At 39.2% G+C, this 20,809-nt stretch overlaps 1 protein-coding gene across 7 annotated transcripts in view; it reads left to right on the top strand.

The window, feature by feature from the left end:
• Positions 1 to 20,809, top strand: part of ABCA4 (ATP binding cassette subfamily A member 4) — an 87,433-nt gene that overhangs the window by 64,112 nt on the left and 2,512 nt on the right. For 6 of the 7 annotated variants that reach the window (XM_080407045.1, XM_080407044.1, XM_080407040.1 and 3 more), the window contains 20 exons: positions 1,222 to 1,320; positions 2,353 to 2,542; positions 4,620 to 4,714; positions 5,798 to 5,830; positions 6,970 to 7,075; positions 7,199 to 7,273; positions 7,714 to 7,883; positions 8,851 to 9,028; positions 10,471 to 10,586; positions 12,286 to 12,433; positions 12,944 to 13,067; positions 13,834 to 13,963; positions 14,811 to 14,931; positions 15,764 to 15,826; positions 15,938 to 16,044; positions 16,879 to 17,020; positions 17,597 to 17,731; positions 19,190 to 19,293; positions 19,381 to 19,473; positions 19,816 to 20,065. In XM_080407045.1, the coding sequence (XP_080263171.1) occupies positions 1,222 to 1,320; positions 2,353 to 2,542; positions 4,620 to 4,714; positions 5,798 to 5,830; positions 6,970 to 7,075; positions 7,199 to 7,273; positions 7,714 to 7,883; positions 8,851 to 9,028; positions 10,471 to 10,586; positions 12,286 to 12,433; positions 12,944 to 13,067; positions 13,834 to 13,963; positions 14,811 to 14,931; positions 15,764 to 15,826; positions 15,938 to 16,044; positions 16,879 to 17,020; positions 17,597 to 17,731; positions 19,190 to 19,293; positions 19,381 to 19,473; positions 19,816 to 20,065 (2,479 nt within the window). Of the gene's footprint in view, positions 1 to 1,221; positions 1,321 to 2,352; positions 2,543 to 4,619; positions 4,715 to 5,797; positions 5,831 to 6,969; positions 7,076 to 7,198; positions 7,274 to 7,713; positions 7,884 to 8,850; positions 9,029 to 10,470; positions 10,587 to 12,285; positions 12,434 to 12,943; positions 13,068 to 13,833; positions 13,964 to 14,810; positions 14,932 to 15,763; positions 15,827 to 15,937; positions 16,045 to 16,878; positions 17,021 to 17,596; positions 17,732 to 19,189; positions 19,294 to 19,380; positions 19,474 to 19,815; positions 20,066 to 20,490; positions 20,558 to 20,809 lie in introns of all 7 variants that reach the window. The other variant, XM_080407043.1, reaches the window with a different exon arrangement.

Raw genomic sequence — 20,809 nt, 5'->3', positions numbered from 1 at the left:
TACTCACTTGGTGTGGTGTAAAAAATGATTAACTCCACTGGAATCAGCAGATTTAAAACAGCGTGAAACTGGTGCAAGTTGGGAATACAGCTGCTAGTATGTCTAACCAATAGTCCTTCATATATCTTGCTACCTTTAGTACTCTTCTCTTCCTACCTGAATTCATGACTTCAACACTTACAGAGTTACATACACTACCTAACAGCAGATCCAGGACAGTGAGAAATCTGACTGTTTCTGATACACCGTTGAACTACTCCTGTAATCATAATCTTAGAGAACAATATGATTCAGGCCTATCTGCAGACCTGTGGTAGATATATTTATACTTACTATTCGGACAAAGTTATGGAAAAAGGATGAAAGCAGAGCTCAAGTGTTATTAATGCTGCTGCTTAACAGTTTCTCCCCTCACAGTATCCTTTGACTGGGTCAGATTTTTTTTTTTTTTTTTTCTTTTGTCTACTAGCACTTTGTCTCCTTTCAAATTTTATAGAAGCTTCAGTTCTGTTCTTTCCAGGGCACTGCACAATTCCTCTGTGCTCTCCTGAACACCTGCTTCACCTTCACTTCCACATATTCCAAAGCTGAACTTGGGCCAAGTCAAAACATGCAGTTGCAGAGGAAATATATAAAAAATGTTTAAGTCTTCGATCACAACTAGCAGAAAGCAGCAAAACTGAAGGCAGTAATTTTGAAGCATGTTCCTTGAGTTTCATATAGAAAATGGACATGAAACTTTAATTTAATATACACCTGGTAGTGTGTGGAGCAGATCCTGATATTATTATTTGTATAACACTTGTCACTAGCAACAGTCTGTAGTCTAATGTTATTAGGTTGTTAGTTGCAGACACTTCACTATTAGCAGATTTGTCTCTTTGGCCTCAGCAACTGAAAATGCAGAATATGTTTTTCATCTTCTAATTACTGAGTGTGACAGGGCCGAGAGGGTAGAAATGTGGATTCAAGCCTTTTTGGAGAGTATTGCTATAGGACTATTTCAGAAGTCACACTTTAATATTTGGAGAAACAGGTTTTAGCCTGCTCACTGTCTTGGAAGATTCTGGGGTTTTGCATAAATAAATAATTTCATTATCAGCATTTGTAGGGATGCAGTTGCTTCTGCCATATGGCTGTCCTTCACCAGTTGCTATGTGTATTCCAGTAGAATAGTTTGAAAGAAAATTTGATAGAGAAAGTCCTATCTTATTCCCTTAGCAATGAGCGTCCCGGCAGTGAGCAGATGGTCTCCCTCATTAATGCTTTCTTGAATAAACCAGGATTTGGAAATCGCTGCATGAAGAATCAGCCTCTTCCGTAAGTTGCTAGCTAATCTCTCTTGAACAAGATTCTAGCAGGATATTACTAGTGGAACTTGAGGAGTGAAACAAGTATGAATTGTCTTGACTTTTCACTAGAACCAATGCTTCAGATAGATGGTTGGCAATAATATCTAATACGGGGTCAAAAGTAACAAACAAACAGCAAGTGCCAGGGGATTAAGAAAGATTCATAGTGCTCAATATGCCTAGCTGGAAACCAGCTCATGTAGCCTTGTATTGAGCATTTAGCAACGTTGAAATTTATGTCAGTAGGCCAGTGGGCTCAGATCCAAATCTTCACAGCTTCTCTGGCATTTCCCACGTGAGTCCCCTCATGTTCCTCCTGTTCCCACTGGTGTGTTTGGAAGCAATAGCTTCAGCAGGTGCTCAGATTGTGTAGTAGCAATAGAACAGTCTCCACAATTTGAAGCTATTCTCACTGTGAAGTGAGGGAAGTGTTAGTAGAGCTCTTTAACATTTGTTGTCCTACCTGTTTACCCTGCTTGTGAGTCGTGCTTTGGAGGCATTTGTCACTGGCTTGCTATGCTTTGCCACTTGCTCCTTTTCTCCTGCCTCTCTCCTAGTCAAGATATCCAGCAGCTTGACTCTTCTGGCTGTCCTCTCCTCTCCTCTCTCTTCCGATTCCTCTCCTCTGCCTGCTACAGCAGGAGCAAAGAGGAAAGTTTTAAAAATAGAGAAAAGATACTGCATGAGCAAGGAGAAGGATAGTTTCTTTACAAAGATGTGTTTCCACTGCAGATTTTGTATGTACCGATGGGTCTAACACAGTCCCCTTGTTCCTTCAGTGTCCTATCTGTAAGCTGAAGACAGTGAACTTGGCAGAGATGTAGGGGGAGATTATATTTATTCATGTTTACCAAGTACTTTAAAATGTTCTTATTAGTAATAACTCACAGGATGAGGGCTGAGAGGAGAATGTCTGTTGAAAGCATTGTGATTTTGTGGATTTGTGAGCTCTCATGAACTGTATATCTGCACAGCTTAAGGAATCTATTCTTCTACACAGAAACTACCCATGCAATAATATGCCAACTGCCTGGAACACACCTTCTGTTCATCCTAACCTAAGCAGGCTCCTGCTGAGCCAAAAGTGGAGCCCTGAGAATCCGTCACCTTCCTGCAAGTGCAGCACTGACAAGAAACTCACTATGCTGCCAGAATGCCCTGCAGGCGCAGGAGGCCTCCCACCGCCACAGGTTGTGTCCTTGTGCCATAAATCATTGTAGAAAAGTTTCATGGCAAATGCTGGAGGAGGGATTAGTGTGCAAGTACCTTGCCATGCCAATATACGTGAAAAGAACTGAGTATATTTTCAAGGGAACAAGAATTGCTGGAATTTGGAATTAAATTTCAAAGGTATTGGAAAAGCTTGCACATTTAAATGAAATGTGATTGCTATTTTCATCCAAATTACAAACTTTTCATATAGAAGAAAATCACAAAAAAAATCAACAATTTATCAAATTATTTATTTATTTATTTTTGCCTCAGAACAATTCTATTTGCAAGATTGCCTTTCTTTAAAGAAGGGAAGAGAAGAAGGGAGAAAGAAGAAAGGAAGGAAAGAAAAAATGTCATTAATTGAAAAACACGGAAAAAATTGGAAAAATTAATATTGAGTCAACCCCAAATAATCGGTTTTTTTACATGCCTTTTGGTTCCATTTTTAGAAAGAAAATTCTAAGCAATCCTAATGAGTGTTCATTAGATGTGCATGAAGATGAGTAGTTTAATAACCACTGATGCTATATGAAGAGATGAGACCTACATTCCCACCTGCTTCTATTGATGAATAATCTTAGTAGTGCCCTTTATAAAATGTGCTTGCTCTTTTGAGGAGCAAAGGACAATTGTAGCCTGTTAGTATTTACATTTTCTAAATGTTTTTCTAACAAGTTAAAGAAAATGGAACTACAGCCACTCTCAGAGTAATTAGCTGGCTAATTTAATGTGTCACCATGCACCCCATTCAACTTAAATATTCCTGTTTGGCAGACTGCACACAACAGCCAAATGACTAAAGTCATTCTAGTTTTACCACTAATGTCACAAGCTTGATAACTTTCTGAAGCCAAATCTATGACACAATCTCTTAAAAACACTGATTCTCCTTGCTTTGGTTTATCTACCACTATTCACAAAACAACAAAGAAAAGTTGTTTACGTATCTCTAGAATTCCTGTCTATGAAGCAAAAAAAGAAATAATAAAGAGATTATAGTCTGATGTTATTCACAGCATCCCAAGTTATTTCTCATTTCCAAGTAATTCTGATCCAACAGACAGCCAAACTTGAATTTTGCTAATTGCATGCTAGTGTATTTGAGAGGGAAATTTAGTCTAAAACTTCAAATCCAAGTAGGATGCAAAATTAATTTTTTGTTTGTTTGTTTGTGGAGATTCTAGTAGTCTAAGAGAAATGTCTTTATCATAATATTATCCTGATAATTTTGCAGGATATGATAATTTTGTATAACTTTTCAGGAAGAAACACATTTAAGTCTCCAGGGAAGTAAATAATAGTGAAGTATGTCTGAGCATAGACAGCTTATTTAATGAAGGCACTATGATGCTACGTCTTCCTGTGTATTGTCAAGAATCGGCTCAACTTCTGTCATCCGGTACTGCCTCTCTGTGGACAAATGTAGGAACTTCTGGAAAGTTCATTAGCCTTACTTTCTAGGTCGTTTCAGGTTGCAAGCTTTGCCCTCTGAAACCGCCCGGGAACCTTTTAAAGTATATTCTACCTTGGGATAAACTCAGCAAGTTTGAGCTTTTGCATTTCACGGGACCCTGTGTTTGTAAAAAGCTCACAAAGGTGTCATAAGGCATGGTTTTCATTCAAAGCATCTAATTTGCTAGTGAAGGTGAAGTTTTCATGTTAATTTTTACTTCAACTTGCTAAATCATAGAAAACTACCTTATCTTCACTGTGAAAGAAGGAAGCTTTTCAAATAAATTGAGGTCCCAGTGAAGATAAGGTAGTTCTCTATGATTTAGCAAGTTGAAGTAAAAATTTGGGGCAAGTTTCAGAGTAAAGTGCAGTTGTTTTGTGTCAGACATCACAGACTTCTGTGATTTCATGATTTCTTCTGAAATCTCAGTAAAATAATGAATTTTGGGCTAGAAAATGAATGACCCACTATCAGCAACAGTATGAACCTAAGCAATTCCTCTAAGTCAAAATTATTTTTGCTGTTTTACTGAGACTTACTTAATAGCTTTAGAGACTGTGAAGTTTACTGTGATTGATTAGGTTTTCTTTTCTTTCCAGAGAGTACAGCACAGCACAGAAATTCTTCAAGACCTTACCCACAGAAATATTTCAGATTTTCTGGTGAAAACATATCCCACTTTGATAAAAGGGAGGTAGGGATGAATCTCTCTGTTTTTTCAGATGTGGTATTTTGTATCTGGCCTTTACATTCTTATTTAATAATAACACAGCACCTGATTTGCCACAGTATTGCATAGACTTGAGCATCATGTCCATATTACTGATGTAAGGAGATGCCCATTTTAGAGGAGTTAAATTGTTTTAATTATACTTATTTGTATAATTGGCTACTCCTTTATAGGCAGAGCTAAGCTGCAACGGTGATGGAATGCCATCTTAATGGTAACTGTCAGTGGTGAGAAAACTGATGCCTCTGCACAGCATGGGGAACTGCCTTGCAGAGATACCAGTTTGCGTCCCTGAAGGACTGTTAGCCACACCAGCATGACTATCTGCCTCTGTTAATTATCACTTGCTTCCCAGAAGTGCTGAAGAGCCAAAGGAGAAGGACTGTTAGCCACACCAGCATGACTATCTGCCTCTGTTAACTATCACTTGCTTCCCAGAAGTGCTGAAGAGCCAAAGGACAGTGTTACATAGATACATCTATCGTACTGATAGCTTCTCAGCTTTCCTGAGTGTTGTGCATAGCAATTAGCTATGCAGTGTCCATCGCCTGTTATTTCTGATTCAGACCTTGCCACCTTTTCAATTCCCAGCAGAGTTCTTGAAATTTCTGTTGTATTAGCTATGTGCTGGCTGCCTTTGACTGATTCCTCTTAGCATATGTCATAATTGCTTTAGATACATCTTTTAAAACCAATTCATTATGGATTTAGGATAAAGCCAGTATGTGTCACTTCAGAAATCTTTCTTATCTCTGTATGAGCTGGAGGTGAATCATGTTGGAAACCAAAGCAAAACAAAAAAATCCAAAAACCCACTGCAGGGAATACCGGAAGTCCTGACAACCCTACAACTTAAAGTAATAGGCAGCAATTAAAAAGAAAGAGAATACAAAGGGGGCGAGGGGGGGAAACTGTCTGGGGGGAACTGGAGATCTGCAAAGTATAGGAATTCACCTTTAATTCACCTTTAATTTCCATTTAAGCCTGACAATACCATTGACTTTGGTTCAGTGCATTAAAAAACAGGATTCTCTTTGTCTGTTTCAGCTTGAAGAGCAAATACTGGGTCAATGAAAGAAGGTAAGAAACTAGTTCATAGATTATGGTTGTAAATAAAAGGAACAAGGAATTTGTGTTTAACCATGGAGCTTCACAATGTTTCTCTGAATGGACAAGGGGAATTGTGGAAGATAGTATATAACAAAGTGATTGCTTCAGTGGGAAATAGGTTGGGAGTCAGCAAGGGTTTTATAAAGACAAGGGGTTATATTCGTTTGGACTAATCCCACAAGGATGAAGGTCAGAGGCACACAATGGAACTGTCACAGTTTTATTATCTACAAGAGTCAGACTAATGGGGTCTGAGTGATGGAAAGTTACAATACAATACTGCACTACATTGCAATAGTGCTCTGATGCAGCTTTTTCAAAGTGGAGCAGAAAAATATGAGCCTTCCAAAACAAGGACATGAGTAAGATGAGACCTAGACACTAGCCTATGAAATATAGAAGTAACAATAACAACTCCTCATCCCTGCTCTGAATATGTACAGTAGTTATAAAACAGACTCCACTAGTACTCCACACTTATGTAGAGGCATCAGCTAATGCCAGTGTGATGTCTACACTGTAGATACAAAGCTTAGAAAGGTGACTAATTAGCCTTGAGGAACATACTTAGTTTTTCGTCAGCAGTAGGAATTCACTTCGAAGGTAGTAGACAGATGACTGGTTCCTTCATAGAATATCTGCTTGTTCATGTGCAGACATTACTTTCTATGGGATTAGACTTTGGTTCACCTTGTGCAATAGTATTTATCATTATGGAGTATTGGCTGGCACCAGCATAGGTGAATCCCTGCTCCTTTCAGGGCAACTGAAATTTTAACTGAGGTCCGTGCTGTCCTCAGTCCTTCATGCTGTCCAAACAGTTATAAGTCAATTATCTTGATTTAAAGATTTTGCACCGTAGAAATAACTGTTTTCTCCAAATCTTTTATCTAAATAATAATTTTCTCAGAATCGTAGCATGAACCTCTCAGAAACTGATAGAACTATTATTTGTAAGCCCTATAAAGACCTAATACAACTTGTTAGAAAAGAGTGGAGAGTTATACATTAGTTATATGATATATAGAAATCAAACTTACATTAAGTGGATCAATGTACAGATTTTTGTGTCTGTGGTAAAGTGACTGATGATACTGTTTTCTTGTTAGATACGGAGGAATTTCTACAGGAGGAAGGCTCCCAGTCCTTCATGTTTCTGGAGATCAAGTTGTCAATTTTTTAAGTGATCTTGGCCGAATGATGAATGTGACAGGAGTAAGCAAGATAGTTTGGGGGTTTTTTTGGTCCCCTTAGTAAAGAATTGTTACAAAGCTGAAAACTTGCAGCACCAGATTGCACCCAGACAGTTGATCTTTAGCCTTTTCTTTTTTATTCTAGGGACAAACTTCACTGGCTGCTGCTAAAGAAATTTCTAATTTCCTTAAATACATGGAAACTGAAGATAACATTAAGGTATTTTCTGGAAGTAGTCTGCTAACTCATAGTTCTTTCTGTCATAGACTTCGAGTTGTGACATTATCGGTAGTGGCATTCTTGGATGCAAGAGGAGCTGAAATACTAATGATAAGTAATAAGGGATACAGTGATAATGCCAAGTTATTTCTAATGTGAGATTTTTTAACCATGTTCTTAGTACTTCTTGCTGTCCTAAATACTTCCGAGTAGGACACATTCTGTTAAATTTTAAAATGTGCTTCTACAAAATCCCTTGATAGGGGGCTGTGAGCTCCTCCTGCTGGACTGTGCCTAGAAGCTATGAATTCCTGGTGGTGCATTCTTCCTTGCTGACAATGCCCACCAAAGTAGATAAAAGGCAGCCAAGTTTTCTCCTGCAGCTCAGGGTTATTAGTGAAGGCTTCTGGTAATGAATCTGTGCTTTCTGGCTCTTTTAGGTGTGGTTTAACAATAAAGGCTGGCATGCTATGGTTAGTTTCGTCAATGTAGCCAACAATGCAATCCTTAGAGCTAACCTGCGGACTGGCCAAGCCCCTGAGGAGTATGGGATCACTGCTATAAACCATCCTCTCAACCTTACTAAGGAGCAACTCTCTGAAGTCACTGTGTAAGTCTGTCCTCTGCTGCTAGCTTTTACCCCTTCCTCTCCTGGGAGCTTACCACCTCCAATGTACTCACACTCTGAGGAGAAATAGGTCAGTTGACAGAACATGGAGGCCTTTCCATGAAGTTTCATTCCGATGGAGAATTAGATATGCAATCTATTCTTTTCTGTCTCCTTATATTCCTGTAAGAGTTCATTCCCATCCCATGCAGGAGCTATGACCATTGGTTATACATGATTACATGTTTCTGTTGATTCTGAAAGATTCTGAAGTCTGTTCATGTTCAAAAGCCAACAGATCTACTTCTGAAATAACACAGAGATCATAATCCCAAGAAGAATCAGAAATTGCCCTTAACTGACTACAGGTAGACAGTAGTCTACCATCTCCATCTTGGTGTCAAGGACAGCACACAGGTTTATTTTCAATGGCATGTGGTAGGTTTGGTGTATTCCAGAATCTAAAAGCCATAATTTGTTGAAAAAGACACCCCTAAGAAAACATGACTTCCCACTCCTGTCTTCTATTAAGTTCAGAATTCAGTGAAACTGAAAGCTTCTGCCTTAGCAAGATCTGCACTTCATCTCATCTGCAACTTGCCTCCTTGAGTCCCTCTTTTCCCAGCACCCAGAACACTTTGACTGTTGTGGCTTAATGTCTATTTTGACACACACCATAAAGGAAAGGCTGTCAAACTGAGATATATATAGGAGGTGAACTGTCCCAGAGAATGAAGGAAAGTAAAAAAATCAGGAAATGGTACGACCATCATCCGTGTTTCTTAGCTACAGTACCCAGCACAACTTGGGAAATACACTAGCACATTTTGAAATCGGAAAGGTCTTCTACTTACAAAATAACGTTGCTACTTCTAGATCTTAAAATTCCTTCCAGATTCCCCAAATGCTACTATAGTGCTGTGTTGCATCCATTCCCTTGCTCACAGTCGCTTCTTGTGCTCTGTTTTAGGCTGACCACTTCAGTGGATGCTGTTGTTGCCATTTGTGTGATTTTTGCCATGTCCTTTATACCAGCCAGTTTTGTTTTATACCTGATTCAAGAACGTGTAACGAAAGCCAAGCATCTACAGTTCATCAGTGGTGTGAGCCCTGCAATCTACTGGCTAACTAACTTCATGTGGGACATAGTGAGTAATGGCTGGACTGATTTCATAGCCTGCAATTATTCCTGGGTTTGCATGAACTGGGGACTAATCAGTGAATTGAGTGAAGGGTGATGCTGAGCATTGCAAAGCATTCATTTCTTTAAATGTTTCTCGGAGAGCATGCTAAGGATTTGACCTCCTAATTACAGATGTAGGAATTGTTGGGTGCCCAACACATTATTCAACTAATGAAGCTGAAATGGCTGTAATCTTAGAGTTACCTTCCTTAGAACTGAATGCATAATAAAGTACAACTTCCCGTAGCAGGGGAAAGCCCAGCTGCATGATGCTAGTCACTCCTGTACTCTAGAAGAACCATAACATGTTTCAAGATATTCAGGAAATCTAAGTGGAGGAGTTTCACGGGCTGCTGGAACAGTAACTGGAGGCCAGAGAAAATACTCTAGGGTGTCTAAAATTACATAAATGTATTTGTTTAGGTCACTGAATCATGTTAATCTGTGTTGTTCCAAAAGGATTTAGACCACAGGCCCAGGCTTCCTTAGTCAGGGTTCAGCTACCCTCCCATTACTCCTCAGGCCACTTTGTGACAAAGGAGCAAATTCTTTGCCTGGTTGATGCACAGCAAGGGGCTTGTTTTCTAGCCAAGCCTTCTCAACAAAGAGAGCAGCCAAGGGCTTATGCAATAAGAAAAGCATGAACACGGAATTGGAGAGGAAAAAAAAAAAGAAAAAAGGAAAAATATTGAAATAATTGAAAAGCCCAAACCTCTTCAAGCTTCAGAAGGTGCTCTATCAGAGGAATGTAAAGCAAAGCATTAATTTAGTAAATGAGGGAAAAGAAGCAATTCTCTGAATTCCTGTCCCCTGCTGGTCAGCGCAGCCTCCCAGCTACTTCTTTGACAGGGATTCTGCTTGACCGAGGCTCTTGATAGCATGATGCAAAAGTATTGATTGGTGCTGGCAGTTCTGTGAAATGCCACCTTCCATTCTGCATGGGGAGCTCTGTGCATTGCAGTAGGCTAGCACTACTAATACCGAACAGAGAAACTGAGAAGAGCAGTGGCCAAGCATACTTGCTTTAGCCTCCTCCCAGGAATGTGGCTCCAGTAACTAGCTTTTTCCCTCCTAAACAGCTTTTGCACCATCAGAAACTGCACTTCCATTGCATATGCATGGCCTCTTTCTGCAGGCAGCCTGCCAGCAGGGACCATGAAATAATTGGCTCCCAAACCATAATCTAAGGAACAACAATATATGTTGTATTTTTGTTGAACAGTCTGATAAAAAGATGTCGAGTGATGGCAGGGACCCATTGAACCAAAAGCATGAGGGTGACTAGTCTAGCTCATGAATTCCAGTGTTCCTCAATTCAAAATCTTTTTGGAATAATGTGTAGGATCTGGGTATGTTTACAGACTGTCTCAGGTCTTACACACTGATCTTCACCCTGTGATGTGGCAGGTCAATTATGCACTGAGTGCTGGAATGGTTGTGGTTATATTTGCTGGATTCAACAAGAAAGCATACACTTCTCCGACTAATCTCCCTGTGCTTGTTGCCTTGCTGCTTCTGTATGGGTGAGTGTTCAAGGTTATTCCTGCATGTGGGGCCCTGTATTTCATATGGAAATGATTTCATGCTATTGAGCTCTGTGCTTCGAGAAATCCAGCTTTAAAGAGTAAAACTGAGTGGGGGCAATACAGGTTAGAAATGGATTCCATCCCTCCTCCAGGATATTTACACACTCTGGCCACATGCTGTAAAGGAGATTTTATCATCAGTGCCTTAGATTTTTAAGCATTACGTGTGATCCCTACAGGAAAATATATTTGTTCGGTTTGCTGCTTTCTGATAAGTACATTGTGTAGGAATTTAGCGCTTGTTCATTTGCCTCATTGACAGCCAATACTCAAGTATCTTTCAGCATTTAACTGAAAGGCAGAGAGTACTGAGTCTTCAAGACTTTTTTTTTCACTTCAAATGAGCATTTGTGTTGGTAAAATACCATTTTATAAGGCTGACTGAAATTCACTCTCTCATTTAATTAGTGGTAATATATTTTTATCTATAAAATAATTTTCCTGATAGCCCTGCAGCTGATGTAGTCTAGGCAAAATGATCAACTAGATCTATTTCTAGAGCTGAAGAGAGAAATGAGGTGCTTCACATCCTTCTATGTATATCACAAATTAAGCCTAAGAGGGAACAGTTCTTTTCTGGGCAGACTACCTTTAATTTTCTGAAGTTTTTGTGTTCTTTGAATGAAAATCCTAAGAAAATGAAAAACATTACCGTCACTTAATGTCTGTAAAATACCCAATGTTAAAAAATGCTATCAGAACATCCATTTGTTTTAATTTTTCATTATATCTTTTTAAAGTGCAACAGTGGTATCTTTTATAAGTTATCTGTGGCTCTGTATATTTTTTTTAAATACAGTATTTCATGGCTGTGTGGATGGACATTTAAAATGTCTTTGCATATTTTAAAGCATCTACCAAGATGAAATTTTCAGAAAAAAAGTAATCACATGGCAGTCGCTTCAATAATAATTTCATGATTTCCTACTCTGAATAGAAAACATAAAAGAAGGTAAATTAATAGAATTGTATGTTAACCCTTGTGTTCAGCTGCAGTCACAGTGGGAAACTTAGGATGATTCTTTCTGACCACATGTGTATTTTCCTGTTAAGCAATTCAGGTTATTGTTACTGAATTCTTTCTAGTCAGACTGATTATTGCTAAGTATTGTAAGTTTATTCCAGAGGAATACTCCTCTTGTGCTGCTGTATGTACATTTGCTATGTCCCAGAAATCATGGCACAGGAAGTTCCAAATCAGGAGTAAAAAAACAATGGTAGAGGAGTTAGAAAAGAATATAAAAATGTACAGAGTTCTGATTTCTTTGAGCATTTCCAAAGGCTGAGGAGTATCTAGCAAAGCAGCGCATCTTATCTGCTTTATCTAACATTTGTTTCTCCCTCCTGGGGTGCAATCCAGTGAGATGGGCAAAGATATCTGGGGTAATAATAACCTTGCCAGCATTAAGCTTTCTCAATTTTAGCAGTTTCTATTGCCCGGCATTTTAACAACAAAAAAGACTAAGAAAAAACTTATCTAGTAACCAGGGAAAGAAAGCTGTAGTGGTATGTCTGGTTGGTTACACTGTTTCAGTACACTTGGGATGAGAAGGCTCAACTTTGTGTTTTCATTAGGCCAACTGACATGAGAATACTGAGAAGCTGTTGTCATAGTTTTTCTGTCTTTTGCATGCAGATGGGCAGTAATTCCCATGATGTACCCCGCTGCTTCTTTCTTCAATGTCCCTAGCACTGCTTATGTTGCATTGTCTTGTATTAATCTCTTTGTGGGGATCAACAGCAGTGCCATTACATTCATCCTGGAGTTATTTGAAAATAACCCGGTAAGTAATATTTTTGTTGACACCTGGTTGTTGTGGTTTAACCCCAGCTGGCAACTAAGCCCCACACAGCTGCTCACTCACTCCCCTCCCCGCAGTGGGATGGGGGAGAGAATCAGAAGGGTAAAAATGAGAAAACTCATGGGTTGCAATAAAGACAGTTTAATCGGTAAAGCAAAAGCCACACACACAAGCAAAGTAAAACAAGGAATTCATTCACCACTTCCCGTCAGCAGGCAGGCATTCAGCCATCTCCAGGAAAGCAGGGCTCCATCACACCATAACTCTGAATGTCCCCCCTTCTTCCTCCTTCCCCCAGCTTTATCTGCTAAGCGTGACATCATATGGTACAGAATATCCCTTCAGCCAATTGGAGCCAGCTGTTCCAACTTCAATAATAATTTCATAATTAGCTACTCAAAATCAAAAACAGAAAGTAAGGTAAATTCATAGAATCATATATTAAAGAAGTCTGGTTTCAGCTGCTTGTTATGTTGTTTCTGTTTCTTGTAGTCTTTGCTGAAGTTCAATAAAACATTGAAAAATGTACTGATTGTCTTCCCACATTTTTGCCTGGGCCGTGGACTCATTGACTTGGCCATGAATCAAGCAGTGACTGAAGTATATGCCAGGTTTGGTAAGTTAAGCCAGTAAGCACAAGTTATATCTGCATTGCATAGCCTGACCTTGGATGAGATGGTTGAAAGTTTTATCTTGGAAAATTAGTGGCTGTTTCTGAAATTCTCCCCTTTCACATCATCAGATGGATGAGGAATATGAAAGTTCAACCTCTCTGAAGGAATCACAGCTTCTGACAGAGCTGCCAGAACTCTACGGCCCAACCAGTTGTCTCTATTGAAAATGAACCCATTTGTTCAGTGCCAGATTCTGGTGTCTTCTTATCATTTGTTCTGAAGTCCTTAGATCATTAGCAGAGGATATATTATTTAATTTCATTTTAATACTTTGGCAGCCCTTGGTTTAATGCTTAAAGTGGCCACTGTTCTTCAAATGCATCCTCTTAGGATATGGCTGCCTCTGATACCAAACAACTTCATATTAAAAGAACAGTCACATAGCAGAACTCATCTGTTTTGAAATCATCTGTTTTTATTCAGAAAATGTATGTCTTTCACATAATCCACGCAAATTTCATGTTATGATATCCAAATTAATATATCTTTGGAGAGCTTATATTTACTTTTACTCCCGTGTGGCAGCTGAGCTTGGGATGTATCTTAAAAATCTTTATAAGACACTGGAAAATGAAGATAGTGCCTGATCATGACCAAATAAAGTACAGATTTTCATCCTAAACTGTTACAATTATGCCTTTTGTTCTGAGGAGCAGTGGTTTTTGTCAGCAGTATTTCACTTTGCTTTCCGGTGCTCTTTCCACAAAGGTGAGGAGCATGTTTCCAACCCTTTTCAGTGGGATTTTGTTGGAAAGAACCTGGTTGCCATGGCTGTTCAAGGGGTTGCGTTCTTCATTCTGAATCTCCTTATGCAGCACCGTTTGTTCTCCACAAGATGGTATGTTTGAAAGCTTCTATTAATGTTCCTTTATTAACAGGGTGAGTGTCTTTGTTATTCTCTATGTCCTTCTTTTTTCTTTTTCTTTCTTTTTCTCTTTTGTCAGCTTTTTTTCCTTCTGTTTGCTTACCTGATTTCATCTGAATTTGTTGATATCCTGGCTCAAGAAAGCATTTACAAATGTGCATTATCTTAAGAGAATTTAAGAAAATATTATTAAAGAAATTAGTTTTCTTGAATTAAGATGTTTTTAGATTAAGACACTGTAATAGCAAGATTATAAAATTACTTGGCAAGTTTGTAGTGTCATAAGTACTGGCATAAGGTACTAGCCTGACACCCCTGAACAGGAATTCTAGTCCATGGCACAGGACAGTTGCAGCCTGGACACTATGGAAGCTTCCCCTCTCTGCTTTACAAATGTGCCTCTATCTCAATGAAAGCAGTTACCTTCCAGGTGTGAGCAGGTCATTGACTCCTGTTCAAGATTGCCAGCAAGAGTACTAATTGGTGCAATTACAAAAATACGGTCTTACAGGGAGGTGCACTCAAAAGACCTGCTGAAGGACTATCTGTAGTCACTCAAGAGCAGCCAAATAGCAAAAGCAGTGACTGATATCAAGCAAGCAGTTTCCTCCCATTTCAGTATTTAGAGAATAACTTTCAAAGGTCAGGGATTCTCCCAACAGCAAGAATGCTCCAGCCACTGTCACATTGTGAAGTTTCAATACCACTGCTTCCACCAGTTGCATTTTTAGCAACTGATTAACCGTTGCTTCACATTGTTATTCTAACTGCATCCGGGGCAACTCATTGTTTCTGCAATCAATCTCTTGGTTTTTTCCAGGTTTTCTGAGACTGCCATGTCACCCATTACTGATGAAGATGAGGATGTTGCAGAAGAAAGAAAAAGAATCATGAGTGGAGGGAACAAAACAGATATCTTAGAATTGCAAGACCTGACCAAGGTAATATTTTGAGAAGAATGAAATAAATGAGTGCAGTGTAAATTTATTCTTTCAGAATGTATTTCAGCTGTGGATTCAGATGGTATTGTTTTCAAAGTCAACCTTATGCCTTGGAAAACAATAAACATGTTAGAAGTCAAGGCTATTTCCTTTGATTAGAAATCAAACTACAGGGAAGTCCAGCAAGGACAGTGCAACCCTCCCTGCTTAAGGTGTTTTTTTTAAACCTCGTGTTGTCTGACACAACTGTAACCTCCTGAGTGTACATTTCTACTAGTAGTCTTTTCTTCTACCATGCTGTTTTTTCCACAGGTGAGTTTCAGTCTCAGTTAACCACGTGGTTGATTTCACACCGAGGGCTATAGTTATTGCTAACTTATCTTCTTTCCAGACATTGCATGCTATCAAAACACATGTGAGCTTGAGCTACAGAAATACAAAGATTACACACTTTGCTGGGATCTTATGAATAGAGAACTGGAGTATCATTCTTCAGGCTATCTTGCTGTATTGTTCCGCCTTGGTTTGATATGTCAGAGATACTTTGTCCTCACAAAGCATCAGGTCTGTCTCCTAGTGCTGAAGATATGAAGGAAAAGGCTGCATGCAGAAAAATTGGTATTTTTAGGGATCATTACAGATTTACTTAATGTAAATAAATGACTGACTTTGTAGAATGCTTACTCTTTCTTTTAAGTTTTTTTATTTACTCCTGTCTTGGTTCTAAAGTTGGCTCATCCCAATAACATTAAACTAAGAAATTCAGAAGATTTACTTTGCTGTAGATGTCTCAAAATAGGATTTTTATTGTTTTTTTTTCCTGTCTATTTAGATTTATGCAGGTAGGCACACGCCTGCAGTGGACAGACTCTGTGTTGGCATCCGTCCCGGAGAGGTAGGTTGTTCAATAACACTAGATTACATTCCACAGATCAGTTCAGATTTCATGCCCTCACTGATTTCCAAGTTGGAAATACTAAAGAATGTGACAAATTTTGTTATATAGTGCTTTGGTCTTTTGGGAGTGAATGGTGCTGGCAAAACCACAACTTTCAAAATGCTGACTGGAGATACTGATGTGACATCTGGAGATGCTGTAGTGGCTGGCAATAGGTAAGTACCTTAAAAAAATAAGAAATTTAATGCTGACAGTGGGACAAAGCAATTGGATCTAATGGCAAGAGATAACAAATGTTAGATAACAAGTCCAATAGGGTACTTTGACCTTTGGGACTTTTCTCTGGCTGTTTCTAGTATCTTTGTTTGCACAGTGCTGGCATAATGTCAAAAGTTAATGAAGTCTGATCTGATACTCACATTATTTTAGATTCAGGTTGTGTGTCTTGGTTTGTGGGGTGTGCTTGGGATTTGATTCTTTGTCCATTGTTGTGATTTGAACAATGGCTATTTTGTTGCCAAGATATGTTCTGGGACAACCTGCTCTAGGTGGCCCTGCTTGAGCAGGGTGAGTGGACAAGGTGACCTCCAGAGGTGCCTCCCAACCTCAATCCTCTGTGATTCTGTACTTCTACTACTACTACTACTAGTGTTAGCAAAGTGTTAGCCTTGTGTCTTGCCCATGTGTTCCCAGTGGCCACACTCTGTGATGAAACTGACTGATCTTTTTCTTCTAGAAATAAACAACATTTGCAAAAAATAAGATCTGAGTGGCTGTTCAAAGAAATTCTCTTAACATAGTCTGTAGTTAGGAAAATGGGTGAGGGGAAATGAGCTTACACTCTTAACCAGGACTGAGCTGACTTTAACGAATATATATTCCTTGCTATTCTGTACAGACAGATGTTTTAGTAGGGTGTTGTATCAGGAAGAATTCATTCCCCTCTTAGAAGAGTTGTTGCCCCAGAAAAGAAAAAAATTGTTGAAACTGTCCATCTCTGTCTTAAAGCTAGTACTGTAGAACTAATACCCTTTTCTTTGTTTCTCCAGTATATTGACCCACATTTCTGATGTCCATCAAAACATGGGATACTGTCCTCAGTTTGATGCCATTGATGACCTGCTCACAGGACGAGAACATCTCTACTTATATGCACGCCTGCGGGGGGTTCCAGCAGAGGAAATCAAGAGGGTAAAGCATTCTTGCTTTTGACTTAGATGTAGTTACAGTGAGTATTTGTGGTGATAAACTGGGTTCATAACATGCCAAGGGCCAGAGTTTCCAAAGTGGGCTTGCCATTCTGTGTGTTGAAGGCCAGGGACTCGTTCCTGTGATTTGGACAGTTAAATAGAAGACTGCACCATCAAATGCAGGTTCTTAGGCATTAATAGTACTTGCAAAACTGTGGCGCCAACTGTGGAAGGGTAAAGATGCAATTGTTATGACTCAGAACTGCACTGGTTGCTAGTTTGTTCTTGCCTTTAAAGTTGTTTATGTGTAAGAAAGAAAACATGGGGAAGGTTCCAGAAGAAAAAAATTTCAATTCTTGTACAGATAGGAGTTCTACAGCTGAGGCTGGTTTATGACTTTCCCTCAACTATTTAGAATTCTCCTCATCATCACGAATTTTTTGGACTCCCCTGCTCTGCTTCTAAAATGAATGTGCTAAAACCCAGCGGATTGCCATGTCTGCCAGAAGAGGGATGTATCAGCAATCCTGTCTGTTATGCATTAGCTGCTGTGTGAAAAAGATGGTCTTTCTCATAGGTTGCAGAATGGGGCATCCAGAAGCTGGGCCTTCCTATGTATGCAGACCACCTGGCTGGGACCTACAGTGGTGGCAATAAGCGCAAGCTCTCCACTGCCATTGCACTTATAGGCTGCCCACCGCTCATCTTGCTAGTAAGTGTTATGGTAACATAGCTCTGTGATAGTTCAATATAACATTTCATAAAACTACGTGCTAAAGAGGTATGAGAATGTTTATGACAGTCCTCGCAAGCTCCTTTCTACCCTCAACTTATATCTACTTCAATGTAATTGTGAGTTCTTTAATTTCAGGGATAGACTGAAACGTATAACTATGTCTTCAATGGACCCCAAGTGATTATGAAAGAAGTATCTTCCACAAAGAATGGTTTAGATAAAATCTATAATCCAGACAAATCTGAATTTAAATCCACATTTGGTTTCAGTCTGCCTTTTCTTGTTAGAGTATAACCGCTCATGTAAAAGATTATCTTATGACACACAGCTTGCTGCTTTATCCAGGAGGACAGAGGAAGATAGTTACCCTCTTGCAGCCTTTAATATATTTGAATAAATTATACAAATTTAGACTAAAGTATACAAATGCTGAAACGTAGTTCTCATCAAATAAGTTATCAGATAATTGTGTATCTCAAGGGAAATTCTAAATGCAATTACTACAGAAAGTCTTTATTTCAATTACACTGTATCACCTTAATTTGTACGCTAAAAAGAAAAATTTTAATAGCATTTCAACAGCATGGTTCCTTGTGCCATTTAATATGTCTTTATATGTGTTCTGCCTGTACACAGTAAACAGCCAGATAAAATGTTTTCTCATAATTTCTTAAGACAAAATGTTGAATGAAATTTTTTTCCCCAAGATTTTGTTAGAAGTTTTTCTTACTAACTGTGTTAACTTGATTTATGCAGGACCATATCCTTAGCTGGTGTAAATCAGGGTTACTTCACTAGCCTCTTGGGTTGAGAGGTGTGTTCTGTATGTTTGTGTTAAGTAAGAAGGTTACCTGGGAAGAACTTGCTCTCCTTTTACAAGAGCTGTTGCACCAGAAAAGGAAGATTTTATCTGAAGTATCCATTATTATAGAACTAAGATTATTTTCTTTGTTTCTTCAGTACATTGACCTACACCTCTAATGTCCATCAAAACATGGGAGCCAAACTTGACACAATTTGATGTAACTGCTACTGCATGAGCCTCCTTCCATTTATTTATATTTTGGGTCCTAAGTATTTGTATAATGGGGTATCACAACTGCTTATACTTTTGATATCCAAGTCCCTAAACTGGGACCAGACTGTTGTACTGGTCACTGTGTTCGCTCCCTTCCCTGTAGTCGTGCCCTACACAGCCAGCATTATATTCTTACCTGCAATTTCTTGTACCTTTTTCCTTACTGCTTTGTGCCAAGAAGTACGTTAGTACCCATTCACTCATGGGCAGTGCACAAGGTGCAGGTGCTTTCTCAAGGCACAGATTTCAGTAGGGAAGCAGCTATATGCTAAGGCCCAAACACATAATGACTTGATTCTAAACAGATTTTCTTATCTGCTTTTCTGACTCTGATTGTCTTAACGTTTCCCTTACAGGATGAACCGACTACTGGAATGGACCCTCAGTCCCGGCGCTTCCTGTGGGACTCTATTGTCAGTGTGCTCAGAGATGGGCGAGCTGTGGTTCTAACCTCACACAGGTAAAAAGATTTAGAATTCAGAATCCCAGAGTAGCTGAAGTTCATCTGCTGGATTTTATCTCAAATATCTCTTCTCTTATTTGAAAGTATGGAAGAATGTGAAGCCCTCTGTACTCGTTTAGCCATCATGGTAAAAGGTACCTTCAAATGCCTGGGCACAATTCAGCAGCTAAAATACAAGTGAGTAAAAGATTTTTATAGTGCGTTTTAATGGGAAAACTTAATGTATGTGACATGTACCATTCTTAAAATAGCAATTCAATCTGAAGAGCTGTTGTTTAAACAGACCCATTTCTGGGTGCAACTATGTGGTATGCTAGGCAATTTGAGCAGATCTCATTTCAACTCTGCTATGCTATACATCACTTCTGCAGGGCAAACACAGGGCTTGCTACAAAGCTAGATTTTATGCTTTATCTTTCAGAAACTCTGAATGTTTTCATAGCTGCAGAAAATTAATTTCCCTCCTGAATAATGAAACCATCTCTTCATCCAATTCCCAAATCCACATGTGCTTCCCAGGTTTGGAGATGGCTATATTGTCACTCTGAAAATCAAAGCTCCAAAATATGGCATGCCTCCAGATCCTACTCCTGCTGAGCAATTCATACGCATGAACTTCCCAGGAAGTTTACAGAGAGAGAAACACTACAACATGCTGCAGTATCAGATTTGCTCCTCCTCTTTGGCTAAGATTTTTCGGTTAATACTCTCCAATAAGGAAAACTTGCATATTGAAGAATATTCTGTGTCTCAAACAACTTTAGATCAGGTGAGTAAGAAATAAAGCATCCATGAGAGAGCCTGTCTGGTGGGTTTTAGGCAATGCAATAGGGGTGTATCTAAACAACGGAAAGACCAAACTGTTCAGAGTAGAGAATTCTCTCACACTTCTTTCTCAGGCAAAATTCACAGACCCTTCATCAAGGAGGGTGGATCAGATATGAAATCTGTAATTAATTCCCTGTGTAAATAGGTGCCATTTGAAAGCTAGTAAGACAGTGTTTCCCAGATGACAGAATTCACACAACCCATTCCTTCAGAGACAGCAGTCTGAGCAAGTTCACCTGTTCAGAATAAGGCTTGCTGAGCTGGGAGTAACATTTTATTTTAAATAAGAGATTTGGGCTGTGTTGTGTCAGACACTGTGCTATCTAGTTAAATGTTTATATGTCTGTGTCATGCGCTTTTATACAGGAGCAATTAGACCTCAAAAAAACTGGAAAGTCCACTGGGACTGTTGGCAGCACCCACTTGCTAGAAGGTATTAACTTCATCTGCCTGCTTCCCTAAGTAGCTGAGGGTCCACATATGCAAAGCTGTCTTTGATGGGAATGCTAGAGAGACATTCCTGGCTGCCTTACAGCTTCCTACTAAAATATTCTGTCTCCTCTTTCCCATCACAACCAAGCTCACATTGTGCAAGCCATGCAAACCTTGCTTAACCCATCTCCTGCTTGCAAAAATACAGGATTTTAGTTGCAAGTAAGTGCATCCAAAAAGGAGGTTGCAAGGA

The sequence above is a fragment of the Falco punctatus genome (genome assembly GCF_963210335.1).
Source record: "Falco punctatus genome assembly, chromosome: 11".
NCBI classification, from domain to species: domain Eukaryota; kingdom Metazoa; phylum Chordata; class Aves; order Falconiformes; family Falconidae; genus Falco; species Falco punctatus.
Note: the sequence above shows the minus strand (reverse complement) of the source record. Positions and strands in the feature narration are given on the sequence as shown.